The 18,572-nt window shown below is 40.9% G+C and overlaps 1 protein-coding gene across 1 annotated transcript; it reads left to right on the top strand.

Annotated features, from left to right (window-relative positions):
- The first annotated feature begins 3,644 nt into the window (after window positions 1–3,644).
- On the top strand, window positions 3,645–6,053 carry LORICRIN (loricrin cornified envelope precursor protein). The gene is made up of 2 exons (XM_004026718.4): window positions 3,645–3,692; window positions 4,886–6,053. The coding sequence occupies exon 2, from the start codon at window positions 4,909–4,911 to the stop codon at window positions 5,815–5,817; it is 909 nt and encodes a 302-aa protein (XP_004026767.4). The 5' UTR covers window positions 3,645–3,692; window positions 4,886–4,908; the 3' UTR covers window positions 5,818–6,053.
- The last annotated feature ends 12,519 nt before the right edge of the window (window positions 6,054–18,572 follow it).

Below are 18,572 nucleotides of genomic sequence, written 5' to 3'. Positions count from 1 at the left end.
ATATACGTATATAAAACTATATATAGTTATATACGTATATAAAACTATATATAGTTATATACGTATATAAAAATATATAGTTATATACGTATATAAAACTATATATAGTTATATACGTATATAAAACTATATATAGTTATATACGTATATAAAACTATATATAGTTATATACGTATATAAAGCTATATATAGTTATATACGTATATAAAGCTATATATAGTTATATACGTATATAAAGCTATATATAGTTATATACGTATATAAAGCTATATATAGTTATATACGTATATAAAGCTATATATAGTTATATACGTATATAAAGCTATATATAGTTATATACGTATATAAAGCTATATATAGTTATATACGTATATAAAGCTATATATAGTTACATACGTATATAAAACTATATATAGTTACATACGTATATAAAACTACATATATAGTTACATACGTATATAAAACTACATATATAGTTACATACGTATATAAAACTACATATATAGTTACATACGTATATAAAACTATATATAGTTACATATGTATATAAAACTATATATAGTTACATATGTATATAAAACTATATATAGTTATATATGTATATAAAACTATATAGTTATATATGTATATAAAACTATATATAGTTATATATGTATATAAAACTATATATAGTTATATATGTATATAAAACTATATATAGTTATATATGTATATAAAACTATATATAGTTATATATGTATATAAAACTATATATATAGTTATATATGTATATAAAACTATATATAGTTATATATGTATATAAAACTATATATAGTTATATATGTATATAAAACTATATATAGTTATATATGTATATAAAACTATATATATAGTTATATATGTATATAAAACTATATATAGTTATATATGTATATAAAACTATATATAGTTATATATGTATATAAAACTATATATAGTTAAATCTGTATATCCTTTCTTATTAAATGCTATATAGGGTGGCAGAGGCAGGCATGGGGCACCATCCCCACCCGCAACTCTACCAAAAGACCCATGCATAGCTTTGGAAAGCCTTCTGGCTCTTTGATGCTTAACATGGTGCCCAGTACATTTGTTTTGGCTGGATTAACAAATAAAGAATTAGCATCTTAAATTTAATAGAAAAAAAACCCCTATATTTCTTAGAAGAAAATGAACCCCCCAAAGCCAACATGGACAATTTGAAGATTAGTCATTTTGGGTCAACTGTACTTTAGGTTCCTGTTTTGTTTATTTTTTGAGACAGGGTCTCACTCTGTCACCCAGGCTGGAGGGCAGTGGTGCAATCTTGGCCCACTGCAGCCTTGACCTCCCAGGCACAAGCGATCCTCCCATCACAGCCTCCTGAGTAGCTGGGACTACGGGCACATGCCACCACGCCCAGTTAATTTTGTTTATTTTTTTGTAGAGATGAGGTCTCACTATGTTACCCAGGCTGGTCTCAAACTCTTGGGCCCAAGTGATTCTCCCACCTCAGCCTCCAGAGTAGATGGCACTACAGGCGCATGGCACCACACCTCGTTAATTTTTGTATTTTTTGTAGAGACAGGGTCTTGCTATGTTGTGCAGGCTGGTCTCAAACTCCTGGGCTCAAGCAATCCTCTCACCTTGGCCTCCCAAAGTGCTAGAATTACAGGCATGAGCCACCACGCCCGGCCTAGTTCCCAAATTTTAGAATTCCATGGAGAAGTAGTATCTCCCTCAGAAAAAAGTGGTAATCATTACATCATAGCCAAATTTTCATTTTGACATGGCGGGACATAAAAGAAACAACTACAGCCTCATGTCACCATATCTTTTAAAGGAAGAGGTAGGAAGACCATGATTTCAGAATTGAAGACTTTCTTTCCCAAGAATACCCTGCTGACGTCCTTTTACTTACACTTTTGCTAAGGACTGGTGAACACATAGCAATGGGCCAACGAGGGACCACATATCAGTACAAGGAACCATGGTCCACATGTGCTCCTCTTTCCAATGTGGCCCAACTAAATAAAACTGTTCTTTCTTATACCCACAGCAATCACTAATCGCGGCCTGTTTCCCTCCAAATTCTCCACACTGCCTCAACTTCAAGCAGAGAAACTTGCCTTCTCCAACAGATCCTGTCTTCTCCCTACTGGGTCTCCTCTAAGGAGGAGAGCACCTGAGTTCCTCTCGGGTTCACCTGGGTTTATGCTGTCCAAACTGAAACTAGCGCCACAAGTTTCTGATGGCCACAGTCTAATCAGGATCATCTGGATCATTAAAAGTGCACTATAATTAAGAATTTATTATTGGAGCTGTCATTTCAAAACATAACTGGGCAGAACAAAGTTTGACTGTGGTATCTTAAACAATACCAATTGACTTCCAGTTATGAAAGAAGAAGCATCCTGTTCTGCATGCGCAGAGGTGATGCTACTGGTCCAGAGTCAACAAGAAAGTTTTCAGTTATTCTCCTAGGAGAAGAATTGGACTTGCCCAATCCCTCCATGGACTCCTTTCTGGCCTTGGTGTCCAAGGGAAGGCCAGGTTGGAAGTAAGGGTGTGTTGTTATATGAGAAAACAACAAAAAAGACAGCATCACCTTCTACACTTAACATAACTATTCTCCCTTCACATGCCTGTGAAATAGGTACTATTATTTTTATTTGATAGACAAGGTAACTGAGGGTCAAAAAGCTTGACCATTCCACAGTCAATAAGTACTTACTGAGTGCCTCCCATGTGCAGGCACTGCACTAAGAGCTATGACTCTGCCCAAGGTGACACAGCTGGCAAGTAGCAAAGGGAGCACCCAACCTGTCACCTAATCTCAAGTCTATCCCATTCAATAACTGCCCCTCAGGCTAAGGTCAGTGTTTTGCCACACAACATCACAGGACAACAGAGCCAAAGAGCCTTTGTGGGATCACATGGTCCATCTCTTTAGTTTGCTCTGCTGCAAGGAAAGTCAGTATTGATTATCCTTCTCAGACTGTCTCAAATGCCTGCTGTCTCTGGGGACGAATCAAAGTAGCTTCCCACGTCACATTAGTTACAGCACTGTCTATGGTGTGCAGTCCAGAGCTGGGTGCTGGGGACTCATGCCTCCAGTGGGCAGGACAGAAACACCCCAGCAAAACACACATGAAATCCTGGGAGATAAACTTTTGCAAAGGAGTAACAGGTTCTAAAGTTTTGAGGATTTTTAGAGTAGCAGGACCAGAAGCGAAACAGTAGGATTTGGAAGGTCCTACTCCTTGGATAAAGCACTGACATCTTCAGTTTGACTCTCTTAGGGCACCTCAAGACTCTGGGACCTATTCCTCAAGCACAGCCCTGTGGTCACCTGGTATGCGTCCTGTGCCAGAGGTTTTGGAAACAATGTCTGCCATCCACTCTGACTGGGTGACCCCACTGATGAGCCTGCCACACTGTTGCATCAGAGAAGGGGCCAGTCACACACCAGGCTGCCCGTCTCAAGAATGCCAAAACCTTCATGAATGGGCCATCCTGTGCCTGCAATCACAGGGAGGTGGGGCCGACAGCCACGGGTCACGTAACTGAGGCCAAACACAAGAAGCTGGCCTGGATCAATGAGTCAGGGAGAGCTCTATATATAACCTCAGGAGATCAGTGCTCCTCACATTGCCAGCATCTTCTCTCCTCACTCACCCTTCCTGGTGCTTTGGGTAAGTGTGAGTTCTACTGACTCTCTCATTTTCCCAGCTGGTCTTGCCCAGGCCTGACTAGATTAGATGGACCAGGGCCTCTTTCCCCTTTGGGAGCTATAGGACCTCTGCCTTCCCAAAAGCACTCACATTTAGAGGGCGGTCAGTAAAGGAGCAGGGGATGAGCTGCTGCCATGCATATGGGGTTTCTGGTCTTCTGGCCAGAATGTAAACTCCACAAAGACAGGACTATCTCCTGCCTCTCTGGCACCCGCATAGGGGCAGGCATGGTGCCGGGCACAGAAGGACTCTGCAGAGGCTGTCCAAGGCAGCCTGTGCACAGGCTGAGCAGACCTTGTGAACCTTTCAGGAGGAGAGGCTGAGCCACTCTCAAGAGAGTAGGGAGAATGATCCAGAAAAGTTGCAGATGGCAGGGATTTGAGGTGCCACAGAAATCCAATCGCTGCTTTACAGAGTTAGAAGTTCTGAGAGGGAAATACAACTTCCTACTAGTCAAAGTCCCTTCTACCAAACTTGGACTTGAGAAAATCATGGAAGAGATGGCTAATAGCTTCTGGTCGGGGATATTGGTCCAAAGGACCACCAGGGTCCTTCCCCTGTTTCCAGACAGGGCCACAGCAGAGCCTGTCTTTTCTAGTAACTAGCCCTTGGATCATGGCCTAGCTCAGTGGGACAGACCAAGAGTTTGAACTAAGAGCTTCTGCAGAGGATGGAGTGCAACAGCCCTCAATAGAATGAAGTCCAACAAACCTCTCTCTGTTGTCCTGGGAATGGGTAAAATCCCCTATCCTAGGTAGAGGTTTGTGGTAGTTTTCTATTTGCACTCAGAGAATCAGTGTTGAGATTGGAAGAGCCCTGAAAGATGAAGTGTTCAAACCCTTTCATTTAACAGGAAATGAGAAAGAGGCGGGCGTGTGGGTGATCTGCCCTCAAATCACACAACAGTGGTCAGAAGCAGAGCTGGGAGAAAGAATGGGCACTACTAACAGGGCTGTTTAAAGCATAATGAAGGCTTTCTGCAGGGGAATGAGGAACTCAACTTTTCCAAAAGCAGCAATCATAAGAAACCCCGCTGAGGGCTCTCCGGGCACCTGAAGGAGCCCTGGGAGGATGGCGATGTTGCTATGGATGCAGCTGCCTCCGTAAGTATCCTCTTGCAGCTGGTCCAGCGATGCTCTCTTCTCTCCTTCCAGGCTCTCCTTCCTTCTCAGACAAGATGTCTTATCAGAAAAAGCAGCCCACCCCTCAGCCCCCAGTGGACTGCGTGAAGACCTCTGGCGGCGGTGGCGGTGGCGGCGGCAGCGGCGGTGGTGGCTGCGGCTTCTTCGGCGGCGGCGGCTCAGGGGGCGGCAGCAGCGGTTCTGGCTGCGGCTACTCCGGCGGCGGCGGCTACTCTGGCGGCGGCTGCGGCGGGGGCTCCTCTGGGGGCGGGGGCGGCATTGGAGGTTGCGGAGGGGGCTCCGGTGGGAGCGTCAAGTACTCCGGAGGCGGCGGCTCCTCCGGCGGCGGCTCCTCCGGCGGGGGCTCTGGCTGTTTCTCCAGCGGTGGGGGCGGCTCCGGCTGCTTCTCCAGCGGTGGGGGCGGCTCCGGCTGCTTCTCCTCAGGCGGCGGCGGCTCCTCGGGCCAGGCGGTCCAGTGCCAGAGCTACGGAGGCGTCTCCAGCTGCGTCCCTAGCGGCGGCTCCTCCGGGGGCGGCTCCGGCTGCTTCTCCAGCGGCGGGGGCGGCGGCTCTGTCTGCGGCTACTCCGGCGGCGGCTACTCCAGCGGCGGCTCTGGCTGCGGCGGAGGTTCCTCTGGCGGCGGCGGCTCCGGCTACGTCTCCTCGCAGCAGGTCACTCAGACCTCGTGCGCGCCCCAGCCGAGTTACGGAGGGGGGTCGTCCGGCGGCGGCGGCGGCAGCGGCTGCTTCTCCAGCGGCGGGGGCGGCGGGAGCTCCGGCTGCGGCGGCGGCTCCTCCGGGATTGGCAGCGGCTGCATCATCAGTGGCGGGGGCTCCGTCTGCGGAGGTGGTTCCTCTGGGGGCGGCGGCGGCGGCTCCTCCATGGGTGGCTCCGGGAGTGGCAAGGGCGTCCCGATCTGCCACCAGACCCAGCAGAAGCAGGCGCCTACCTGGCCGTCCAAATAGGTCCCCCAGGGTACCACGGAGGCGAAGGAGTTGGAGGTGTTTTCCAGGGGCACCGATGGGCTTAGAGCTCTCATGATGCTACCCGAGGTTTGCAAATCCTTCATGTCTTAACCTACCTGGAAGAAGCCATTGAGCTCTCCGTCTGCATCTAGTTCTGCTGTTTAGCCTCTTTGGTTTCTGTACAACTACCTCCCAACCCCAGTGCCTCAGTCAATAAATTTGCAAATTCATGAGAATCTTTAGGTCTCCAAGAGTATTTGTAGTGTTCAAGTTCATCCATTCCATTCCATTCTTCTCCTTTCCTGCATTCGCTCATTCACACTTATATTCATTTTGCAAATACACGGACTCTATTGGCGGAAAGGTGAGTGGATAGATGGGAGTCACCAGGAGAGGGAGGAATGGCTGGCAAACGACGGTCAAACATATGAACATTCTAGTGTGCGGCTTAAAATCATGACGTGATCCCAAAACACAAAGATCCTGAGGAGAGACTTCAGTAAACACCTCCCTGTGGATTGAGTAGCTACTGTGGGTCTCCTTACTGAACTCTGTTTTTTAAAGACAGGCTGCCCTGGAAAGACGCTGTCTCTCACAGTCCAGAGCCAATTCTGCAAGGTCTGAAAGCTGGGTGGCTGCACATTAGGAGCACCAGCTCATGCTACTCAGACTCACGGAGAAATAAAAAGCATATCAGATGTTTACGGGCCCCTAGGGTGAGCAAGACCACTTTAATAGGTACCCGTAGGGAGAGGAGGTAGTAGGGGAGCTGTTTCCTGCTCTCTCACTCTCTCTCTCTCTTTTTTTTTTTTTTTTTTTTTAATTTCAATCAGCTTTCTCGGGTTGAATGTTTCCTGCTCTCTTGAAGGAACTTTACCTAACTTAGGAAGATGCAGCATACATATACGAGATGTAAAAGCTCAGCACCAGAAAGAGATCATGGAAAACACAAGAGCTTCCAATTAACAAGGAAGAAGCGACAGTTGCTCCAAGGGATGTATTAATTGCAGAGCCCTCAAAAGAGATGTAGAACATCAGCCTGGCCAGGGACTTTCCAGGTTCTGTTTCATATCCTGATTTTACCAGCTCTAGTTAAATGCCAATTTACTGATTTACTCAAGAAAAACTCCTGCTACGTCAAAAAGCCAAAGTACCCTTCCTACTCAATCACTGCTGGGGGAAAAAAAAAGTCTTCCTCCTCAACTCTTCCATTTAGGATCACTACCATGCATCATTTTACATCGGTAATTCATGGAGATCAGAATAAATAGCAGTCTTAAAGATCCAGGAGCCCAACCACTGCATTACTTTTATGTTTTTTAACAAATGAAAGTCAGACTTTCAGTTCTGGACAAAATGAAGTACATGTATTTCTTACTATCGCTCTTGTGAAGTAGAACTAAAATCTCTGGGCATAATATATAAAACAAACATAAGAAGACTTTGAAAGCTGGGTGGCTGCACATTAACAGCACCAGCTTATGCCGTAAACATCTGATATGCTTATTATTTCTCCGGTGTGTCTGGAGAGGACAAGGCAGAGTAGCTAGAGTCCTCAGAACTAAAGGACTGACAGTGGTAAGTTTCCTGGGTTTTGTTTTTGCCTCCTGTGTTTCCCAGATTGGGCACTAGAAAATCTGCAACCAAGATTCTGACAGGTGCAGACAAAAAAAATTGCACCAAGAAAATTCTCTTGCTTTAAATAAAAGACCAGGAAAGGGGTAGTCTAGTAAAACAGAAACCTTTCTGACAATATTTGCCCTACTTCAACCAAACACCATGGGGAAAAAAATGAACAAGAATCCTGGACTTCCACCATAGTAAGGAGACCACATGGGCTTACTCAGAAGGTGCTACACTCTCCATAACCTCACTAGTGTGGTTTTAGCAGAAGTCTGCTATAATAGAAAATTTAAACAAGATCTGAAGTCTCTTAACATAATGCCCAAAGTGTCCAGCACACAATAAAAATCACTCATCATACCAAGAACCAGAAAAAAATCTCAACTTGAATGATAAAGAACCATTCAACAGATAACCAACAGTGAAATGACACAGATTTTGAGATTATGTTAGGGATTTTGTTGTTGTTGTTTTGAGACAGTCTCACTCTGTCTCCCAGACTGGAGTGCAGTGGCCCAATCTCAGCTCACTGCAACCTCTGCCTCCAGGGTTCAAGCAATTCCTATGCCTCAGCCTCCTGAGTAGCTGGGACTATAGGCGTGTGCCACCACACCTGGCTAATTTTTGTTGTTTCTTTGTTTGTTTGTTTGTTTCTTTGTTTTCAGTAGAGACAGAGTTTCGCCATGTTGGCCAGGCTGCTCTTGAATTCCTGGCCTGAAGTGATCTGCCCGCCTCGGCCTCCCAAAGTGCTGGGATTACAGACGTAATCGCCGCCACGCCTGGCCTTATCTGTTAGGGATTTTAAAGAAGACATTATAAAAATGCTTCAATAAGAAATTACAAACACACTTGAAACAATGAGAAAATAGAAAACCTTGGCAAATAAACAGAAGATATAAAAGAGCCAAGTGGAAATTTTAGAACTAAAAATATAATAACCCATTATATAGTTAAATTTTAGAACTGGAAAATAAAAACTCACTAGATAGGCACAATAGCAGAATGGAGATGACAGAGTAAAGAATCAATATCCTTCCACCTTCCACTATTTTACCCCTCCAGAGAATACAGCAACAGGCACTGTCTTAGAAGCAGAGAGCAGCCCTCCACAAATAATTAAACTTGGTGCCTTGATCTTGGCCTCAAAACTATGAGAAATAAATTCCCAGCCTCAAAAACTACGAGAAACAAGTTCCTTCTCAAAAAATAGATCAATAGAAATTATTCCATCTCAACAACAGAGAAAATAGACTGAGAAAAAAAAAAAAAACAGAGCCTCAATAAACTGTGGGACAACAAAAGTGTTAGCATTCGTGTCATCAGAGTCCCAGAAGGAGAGGAGAAAGGGTGTGGTCCTGAAAAATTGTAGAAATAATGGCTCAGAATTACCCAAATTTGGTGAAAGTAATTAACCTACAAATTCAAGAAGATGAGTGAAACTCAAACAGGATAATCCCAAAGAAATCCACAATAAGAAATATCATAATCAAACATCTGAAAGCTAAAGACAAAGAAAAAATCTTGAAGAAGAAAATTTTGAAAGCAAATCATGAAAGTAGAGAAAACTGACATATCATCTATAGGGGAACTATTATTTGAATGACAGCAGATTTCTTGTCAGAAACCAAGAAGGCCAGGAAAAAGTGTCACCACATCTTTCAAGTGCTAAATGAGAAGAATTCTGTCAACCTAGAATTCCGTGTCCAGTGAAAATGTCCTTCAGAGATGAAGGTAAAACAAAGATAGTTTCATATGAAAGAAAAATATGAAAATGTGATGCCAGCATACCCATCCTAAAAATGTGGCTAATGGAAGTTTTTCAAACAAAAAAGAAATGATAGAAACCAACTTGGAACATCAGGAATAAAGGAAGAACAGTGTGAAGTCTAAAACTATAGGACAGTATCTTTTTCCTCCTGAGTTTTTTAAAATTAAATTTGATAGTTGAAGCAATAATCGTAACATTGATATGGTTATTAACTTATGTATAGAAAATGTTTAAGACAGTTATATCAGAAATCAAGAAGTAAAGGGACTTAAATGGAAGTAAGGTCTGCAATTCACTTAAAATAATAAAATGTCCGTACCAATAGACGATGATAAATTATGCATATACAATGCAATACCCACAGCAGCCACTAAAAAATCTGTATACATACAAACAGATCCACTCAAAAACACTATAGATAAATCAGAATAAAATTTTTAATGAGCGTACATTTTTATTATAGTGTAGCATACATATATACAAGGGCACAAATTATAAGTGACAGCTCAGTTAACTTTTACCAAGTGAACTCATCCCAATAACTGAACCTCAGAAGCTTTCTTTATTCCCTTCCCAGTCATTAGCTCCCTTGAAGATACCATTAGATTAATTATGCTAGGTTTTGAAGGTTATATAAATATAACCTTACATATGTCATTTTTAGAATTTATTTTTAATTAAAAGATAAAAATTATATATATTTTTGTGTAAAACGTGTTTTAAAATGTATACATTGTGGAATGGCTAAATAGAACTAATTAACATGTGAATTACCTCATGCACTTATAATTTTTTATGGTGAGAACACCTAAAATCTACTCTCTCAGCAATTTTCAAGAATACAATTCGTTGTCTTTAACCATAATCACTATATTATAAAATAGGTTTCTTGAACTTATTCTGCCTATCTAACTGAAATTTTGTGTCCTTTGACCAGCATCTCCCCAGTGCTTCCCTTCCCCACCTCCAGCTCCTGGTAACCACCATTCTACTCTCTTTTCCTATGAGTTCAACTTTTTTAGATTCCATATCCAAGTGAGATCATGTGGTATTTGTCTTTCCATACCTGGCTTATTTCCCTTAACATAATATCCTCCAGCTGCATTTGTGTTGTCCCAAATAACAGGATTTTCTTCTTTTTAAGGTATTTTCTTTACTCATTCATCTCTTCATATACACTAGGTTGCTCACATATATTGGCTATTCTGAATAATGCCTCAGTGAACATTAAGAGTGCAGATACCTCCTCAACCTACTGGTTTATTTTCTTTGGATATATACCCAGTAATAGGATACCTGGACCATATGGTACTTGTATTTCTAACTTTTTGAGGAATGTCTATAGTGTTTTCCATATGCTATGCTGTGTTAATGTATACTCTCATCAACAATGTGAGGGATTCCCTTTTTTCCACATCCTCTCCAACACTTGTTGTGTCTCATCTTTTTTTGATAACTGTTCTAATAGGTGTGAGGTTGCTATGGTTTGAATATGTCCCCTCCAAAATTCTGGTGTTGAAACTTAATGGCAAATGTGATAGTACTAAGTGGTAGGGACTCTAAGAAGTGATTAGGCCATGAGGGCTCCTCCCTGGAATGGGATTAAGGCACTTATAAAAAGGCTTTCCACAGCATTCTCCACACTTACCCTTCCACCTTCCACCATTTTACCCCTCCAGAGAATACAGCAACAGAAACAATCTTAGAAGCAGGGAGCAGCCCTCACCAAATAATCAAACCTGTTGGTGCTTTGATCTTGGCCTCAAAACTACGATAAATAAATTCCCAGCCTCAAAAACTATGAGAAATAAATTTGTGTTCTTGATAAATTACTCAGTTTCAGGTATTTTGTTATAACAGCACAAATGAACAAAGACAGAGCTGATATGTCATTGTTACTTAAATTTGCATTTCTCTGATGATGAATGATTTTGAGCATTTTTGTATACCCGTTGATTATTTGTATGTCTTCATTTGAGAAATTTATATTCAAATCCTTTGCCCATTTTTTAATTGGGTTTTTTTTGTTACTGGTGTGTTGTCTGAATTTCTTATACATTTTGGATATTAACCACTTACCAGATGTATGGTTTGAAAATATTTTGTCCATTCTTTAGGTTGTCTCTTCACTCTGTTGATTGTTGCCTTGGCTCTACAAAAGCTTTTTGGTTTGATATAAGCCCATTTGTCTATTTTGCTTTTGTTGTCTGTGCTTTGGGGTTCAACATCCAAAAAATCATTGCCTAGACCAGTGTCATGGAGCTTTTCTTCTGTTTTCTTCCAGTAGTTTTACAGTTTCATGCCTTACATTTAAGTCTTTCATCAATTTTGAGTTGATTTTTGCATATGATGTAAGATAGGGGTCTAATTTCCTTCTTCCACATGTGGATATCCAGCTGTGCCAACAATTATAGAAGAGACTGTCCTTTCCCCATTGCACGTTCTCAGCATATTTGTCAAAAACTGATTGACTGTAAATGTGTGGATTTATTCTCTTTCCTTAATCTATGTGTTATTTCAATTTTGATGCCTTTTATTTCTTTCTCTTGCATAATTGCACTGGTCAAGACATCTAGTACTATGTTGAATAGAAGTGGCAAAAGTGAGCATCCTTGGCAGAGGCAAAGCTGGTAACTTTTTGCCATTGAGTATAATGTTAGCTGTGGGTTTGTCATCAATAACCTTTATTGTGCTGAGGTACATTCCTTCTATATCTGATCTTCTGAGAGTTTTTATCAGAAAATATGTTGAATTTCATCAAATGTTTTTTCTACACCTATTGGGGGTGATTCATAAGGTTTTTGTCCTTCATTCTGTTCATGTGGTGCATCACATTTACAGATTTGCATTTTTAAACTACCCTTTCATTCACAAAACAAGTCCCACTTCATCATAGTGAATGATCCTTTCAATGTGCTTTTTTTTTTTTTTTTTTTTTGAGATGGAATCTCACTCTGTTGCCCAGGCTGGAGTGCGCTGGTGTGATCTCGACTCACTGCAATCTCCACCTCCCTGGTTCAAGCAATTCCCCTGCCTCAGCCTCCCTAGTAGCTGGGATTACAGGTGCATGCCACCACACCCTGCTAATTTTTTTTTTTTTTTTTTTTTTTTTTTTTTTTTTTTTTTTGTATTTTTAGTAGAGACAGGGTTTCACCATGTTGGCCAGACTGGTCATGAATTCCTGACCTCAGGCAATCCACCCACCTCGGCCTCCCAAAGTGCTGGGATTACAGGCGTGAGCCACCACACTCGGCCGTTTTTAACTCAGTGTACTAATAACTTTGTTGAAGATTTTTACATCTGTGTTCATCAGGGACATTGGGTTCTAATTTTCTTTTCTTGTAGTGTTCTGTCTGACTTTGATTTCAGGGTAATTCTAGCCCATAAAATGAGTTTGAAAGTATTCCCTTGTCTTTCATTTTTGGAAGAGATTGGAAAGGATTGATATGAGTTCTTTAAATGTTTGGTAGAATTGAACAGTGAAGCCATTGGATCCTGGGATTTGCTTTGATGGAAGACTTTTTATTACTAATTTAATCTCCCTACGTTATTGATCTGTTCAGATTTTATATTTCTTTGGGATTCAGTTTGATAGCTTGAATATTTCTAGGAATTTGTTCATTTCTTCCAGGCTATCCAATTTATTGGTATGTAATAATTATTCATAGTAGTCTCTTACGATCCTTTGTATTTCTCTTGTATCAGTTGTAATGTCTCCTCTTTCATTTCTGATTCTATTTACTTGAGTATTCTCTTTTTTTCCTAAGTAGTCCAGCTAAAGGTTTGTTGATTTTATCTTTTCAAAAAACCAACTCAAGGTTTGTTGATCTTTTCCACTGTTTTTTTTTCCTCTACCGCATTTATTTCTGCTATTATCTTTATTATTTCCATTCTTCTGCTAACTTTGGACTTATTTTATTCTTGTTTTCCTAGTTCCCTGAGATGTTATTTTAAGTTGTTTATTCAGGACCTTTATTCCTTTTTGATGTAGGCATTTATTGCTGTAAACTTCCCTCAGAGATACTTGTGCTGTTCCCTTTATGTCTGGGTATGTTGTGTGTCTATTTTTGCTTGTCTCAAGATATTTTGTAATTTCCCTTTTAAGTTTTTCATTGACCCATTGATTGTTCAGCAGGGTGTTGTATAATTTCCATGTATTTGTAAATTTTCCAAAATTCTTCTTGTTATTGATTCCTTGTTTCATACCATTAAGGTCAGAAAAGATGCTTGATATGATTTTAATCTTATTTGTTAAGACTTGCCTTGTTGTCTAACATATGATCTATCCTGTAGAATGTTCTGTGTGTGCTTAAGAAGAATGTGCATTCTTTACCATTTGGTGGAATGTTCTGTATATGTCTGTTAGGTTCGTTCAGTCTAGAATGTAGTTTAAGTACAATGTTTTCTTATTGATTGTCTATGTAGATTATCTGTCCATTGTTAGAAGTGGGATATTGAAGTCACCTACTGTTATTGTATTATAATCTATCTTTCCTTTCTGGTGTATTAATATTTGCCTTATATATTTAGGTGCTCCAATGTTGGTTGCATAAACATTTACAATTGTTATATTCTCTTGATTCATTGACTCCTTTGTCATTATACAATGACCTCCTTTGCCTTGCTTTACAGTTTTTTACTTAGAGCCTATTTTATCTGATGTAAATATAACTACTCCTGCCATCTTTTGTGTTTCATTTGCATGGAATATTTTTTGTTATCCCTTCACTTTCAGTCTATATGTGTTCTTACAGGTGAAATGAGTCTCTTATAGGCAGCAATAGATGGGTCTTGAATTTTAATCCATTCGGCCACTACATGTTTTTTGACTGAGAATGTAATCCATTTACATTCAAGGAAGTATTGATAGGTAAAGACGACTGTCTTTTTTTAATTGTTTTCTGGTTTTATTGTAGATCCTTTGTTCTTTTCTTCCTCTCTTATTGTCTTCCTTTGTAATTAAGTGATTTTCTCTAGAGGTTTGCATTGATTTCTTACTTTTATCTTTTGTTTATCTACTATAGGTTTTTGTTTTGTGGGTTACCATGAGGCTTACAAAAACATCTTATAGTTATAACTGGTTATTTTAAACAGATAACAACTATGATCACATAAAAAAACTTTATGCTTTTACTTCACCCCTCCCCCATACATTTTAATATTTTTCATTTTAAATTTTTGATGTCACGATTTACATCTTTTTATACTGTATATCCCTTAACAAATTATTGTAGCTATTATTATTTTTAATAGCTTAGTCTTTTAACTTTCATACTAAAGATATAAGGAATTTACACATCACCATTACAGTATTAAAGCATTTTAAATTTGATTATATAATACTTTTACCCTGTGAGTTTTATATTTTCTGTGTTTTTGTGTTGCTAACCAGTGTCCTTTTCTTTCATCTTAAAGAATTCCCTTTAGCATTTCTTGTAATATAGGTCTGGTGGTGATGAACTCTCTTGGCTTTTGTTTGTCTGAGAAAGTCTTTATCTATCCTTCATTTCTGAAGGGCAGATTTGCCGGGTACAGTATTCTACATTGATTGTTTTGTTTTGTTTTGTTTTTCCTTCAGCACCGTGAATATATTATCCCACTCTCTCCAGGCCTGTAAGGCCTCTGCAGAGAAATCCACTGTTATCCTTATTGGAGCTCCTTTTATGTTATTTTCTTCTATTCTTTTGCTGCTTTCAGGATTCTCTCTTTGTCCTTGATTTTTGACAGTTTGATTGCAATATGCCTTAGTTAGTCTTGTTTGGATTGAATCTGACTGGAGACATCTGACTTTCCTGTACTTGGATATTTATATCTCCATCCAAATTTGTAAAGTTTTTTGCTATTTGTTTAAATAAGCTTTCTATGCACTTTGTCTTTCTCTCTCCTTCACAAACTCTTACAACTTGAATATTTTTTCTTTAGATACTGCCTCATAAATTCCATACGCTTTCTTCATTCCTTTTCAATCCTTTTTCTCTTTTCACCTCTGAGTAAATATTTTCAAATAACCTGTCTTTGAGTTCACAGATTCTTTCTTCTGCTTGATTGACTATGCTGCTGATGCTATTTCATTTTTCATTTAATTCATCATCTTTCTTCAGCTCCAGAATTTCCATTTGTTTTTCTTTTTACCTAATTTTAATATCTCTTTTAAATTATTCATTTTTTGATCATGTATAATCTTCCTTGTTTCATTGAATTATTTCTCTCTATTTTCTTGAAGTTTCCTGAGAGTCCTTAAAACAATTATTTTTATTTATTTCTCAGACTGTTTATATATCTCCATTTCTTTGAGGTCAGCTGGTGGGTAATAACTATGTTTTTTTGGTGGTGTTATGTCTCCTTGGTTTTTCACATATCTTGTCTTATGTTGATGTCTGTGCATTTGAAAAAGCAGAGACTTGTTCAAGTCTTTGAAGACTGGTTTTACCTGGGAAATCCCTTCACCAGTCAGTCTATCCACAGATTCTGGGCAGGCCATCTGGTATAGTCTAAAGGCAGGCTTGCTGCTGGAATCCTTGAACAGGTGGCCTGGTGTCTGGGTTCATGGGGTTGGGTCTGTAACTTGGATCCTCTGGAGTGGATTTGTTGATTGGGTCTGTGGTGATGGGCCTGGAGCCTGAATCTGTAGGGGCCAGACTGAGACCTGAGTCCACAGGGGCTGACCTGGCACTGGAATGGGCCTTGAATCTGAGTCTCCAAGGGCTGGCCAAATCTGAGATGGGCCTGGTGCATGGGTCCACTGGGATAGGGCTGTAGCCTGAGTCCCTAGGGGCAAGTCTTGGTCTGGATCGACAGGGGCTGGCCTGGAGCGTGGGTCTGCAGAGGTGGTCTTGGAGCCTCAGTTCATGGGATCCAGCCTGACACCAGGATCTACTAAGTGGGCCTGGACCATGGGTCTGCTAGAGCAGGCCTGGACTTTGAGTCCTCTGGAGCCTGGAACCACAAGGACCAGCCTCGAGCCTGGGGCCCGCCTGGTACTAGGGCCAGCATAGAGCCTGGGTCTGTGGAGGCAGACCTGGAGCCTAGGGTTGTGGGTAATGCCCTGGTGCTTAGAGCCACAGGAACTGGCCTGGAGCCTGGGGACTTAGGGGTCAACCTGAGACCTAGGTACACAGAGGAAGTCCTGAAGCTTGGGTGTGTTGGGGTCAGTCCACAACTGTGGTCTAGTGGGACAGGCCTGTACCATGGTCCTTCTGGAACAAGCCTGGACATTGGTTCTACTGGAGCATAGGGCCATAGGAGCTGGCCTGGAGGGTGAGGCCATGAGGACTGGCCTATCATTGGGCATATCTGGAGCCTGTGTCCATGGATGGCCTCCTGGTGTTTGAGGCAAGGAATGCCAACCTGGTGCTGGGGTGGGCCTAAAGCCTGGGGTCACAGGTACTGGCTGAGTGCCAGGTGAGCCTCGATCCTGTCTGTTATGGCCAGTCTGGAGGCTAGGTCTGCATACGCCAGTCTAATGACTAGGGCTGCAGGGCTGGCCTTACCTAAGGGCAGGCCTGGAACTTGATTCCGGGAGGGCTGACTTGGTGCTGGGTTGGGGGGTCAAAGCCCAGGGATGCTGAGGCCTACCTGGCCCTGGGGTGATATGGAGCCTAGGGCTACTGGGGTCAGCCTGGCACTGGGGCAAGCCCAAAGACTGTGTTTGCTTGGCAGGCCTGGAGCCTGAATGTGCAGTGTATTGTCTAGCACTGGGGCAGGCTTCGAGATTCAGTCCACAATTACCATCCTATAGTCTGGGGCTTGTTTGGTACTGGGTTTTACTGGGGTGGGCCTGGTTTACGGGTCCAAGGGAACGTCTGGCACTCACTTTCCTGGAATGCAGTGGCGCGATCTCGGCTCACTGCAACTTTTGCCTCCCAGATTCAAGCGATTCTTCTGCCTCAGCCTCCTGAGTAGCTGGGATTACAGGCGCCTGCCACCATGCCCAGCTAATTTTTGTGTTTTTAGTACAGATGGGGTTTCACCATGTTGGCCATGCCAGTCTCGAACTCCTGACCTCAGGTTATCCGCCCTCCTTGTCCTCCCAAAGTACTAGGATTACAGGCGTGAGCCACTGCACCCAGCCAACATTTTCTCAATAAAATCATTTACACACAAACCTGTGGCTCAAGTCTACTTCTCTATGGGAACAAAAGCTAAGACACTACTTCAGTTTTCTATTGTGTTTGAGTTCAGGCCAATCCTCCCTCTTTTTGGTAGAGGCTTTTTTTTTTAATTCAAGACTTGTTTTGGATATAAGGCCACCTTTCATCAAGAACCTCACATCCCTCCTGGGATGATAAAAGACCTTTTGTCTTTTCTAGCAAGTCCTTTCTGGTATAAAGACCACTGTCCTTCTGGTTTGAGTACTCTGGTTTCTACAGAATTTACCTTCTGTCTCTGAGGCATGTCTTTGCTGGTGAATTTACTTTTGTTTTTTCTGCACACCTAATTTAATATTTTGTTTGATCTGCATGTCTGGTTTAAAATTTTTGTGAACACTCTTATCTTAATTTGGTTATGTGCATCTGTAAATGATTCGGCTTTTTTCCCCTTGCTTGTTTCTAAAAATTTTCTAAGAGCAAAAATAAACATTCTAAATGTGGGATACAGAATTATTAACTAAACGCCACTAGAGCCATCACCACCACTAAAACACTGATCTAAACTCCTGATGTTCTTTGATGGTACTTGTGGGATTTTCTTTGCTCTCTAGAAATTCATGAGAAATGGAATGGGATTTTCAAATATTAAGACATGCCAGGTTTTCTGGGACTCCAGCTGGCTACATATTACTGGCTCAGAGTAAAATGGCCATTATTCAAAATTTCTTTAAAAAAAAAATTAAACCCTGCAGCTATAGAGTTAACATGTAGAGACTTTTAAATTCTCTATGTCTCTAGGTTTTTTGTTTTGTTTTGTTTTCTGCCTACTTGTAATCTGCTGACTTTTCTGCTGGAGTTGAGAGAAAACTTTCTGCTTATGACATTCCAGACAAGATTTTTAAAGTGCTCTTTAGAAGCTTTCAGATGAATAGCTTTACAAATTATAACAGCTTTATGGTAACTAACAATCTAGATCTCTTTTGAAATGTAAATTTATAACAGGGTGATGGTCCCAATGTGACTGACATTGTCAGCCGTAATTCTGGTTGTTCTCTTAAAATGCTGTATGGGATAGAAATAACTAAATTTCTTTTTTAATTTTGAACTTCCGTCAGATTTTTAACCATAGCTATTTCAAGTTTTTGTTATCCACAGTTATTGCTTTGATTTTTCTCTAAAAGCATTTTCAATTGACTACATTTTAAAATTGCTTCTCATGGAAAAGACTCTAACAGGTAGTCTTGAACACGGATTTCTGATAACTTTAAGATCAA

This window comes from Gorilla gorilla, chromosome 1, assembly GCF_029281585.2.
Source record: "Gorilla gorilla gorilla isolate KB3781 chromosome 1, NHGRI_mGorGor1-v2.1_pri, whole genome shotgun sequence".
Lineage (NCBI taxonomy): Eukaryota > Metazoa > Chordata > Mammalia > Primates > Hominidae > Gorilla > Gorilla gorilla.
The sequence above is the reverse complement of the archived record's forward strand: the minus strand, read 5'-3'. Positions and strand labels throughout refer to the sequence as shown.

Coding starts and splice junctions, on each gene's coding strand:
- LORICRIN (XM_004026718.4), top strand. CDS start 4,909: ATGTCTTATCAGAAAAAGCAGCCCACCCCTCAGCCCCCAGTGGACTGC.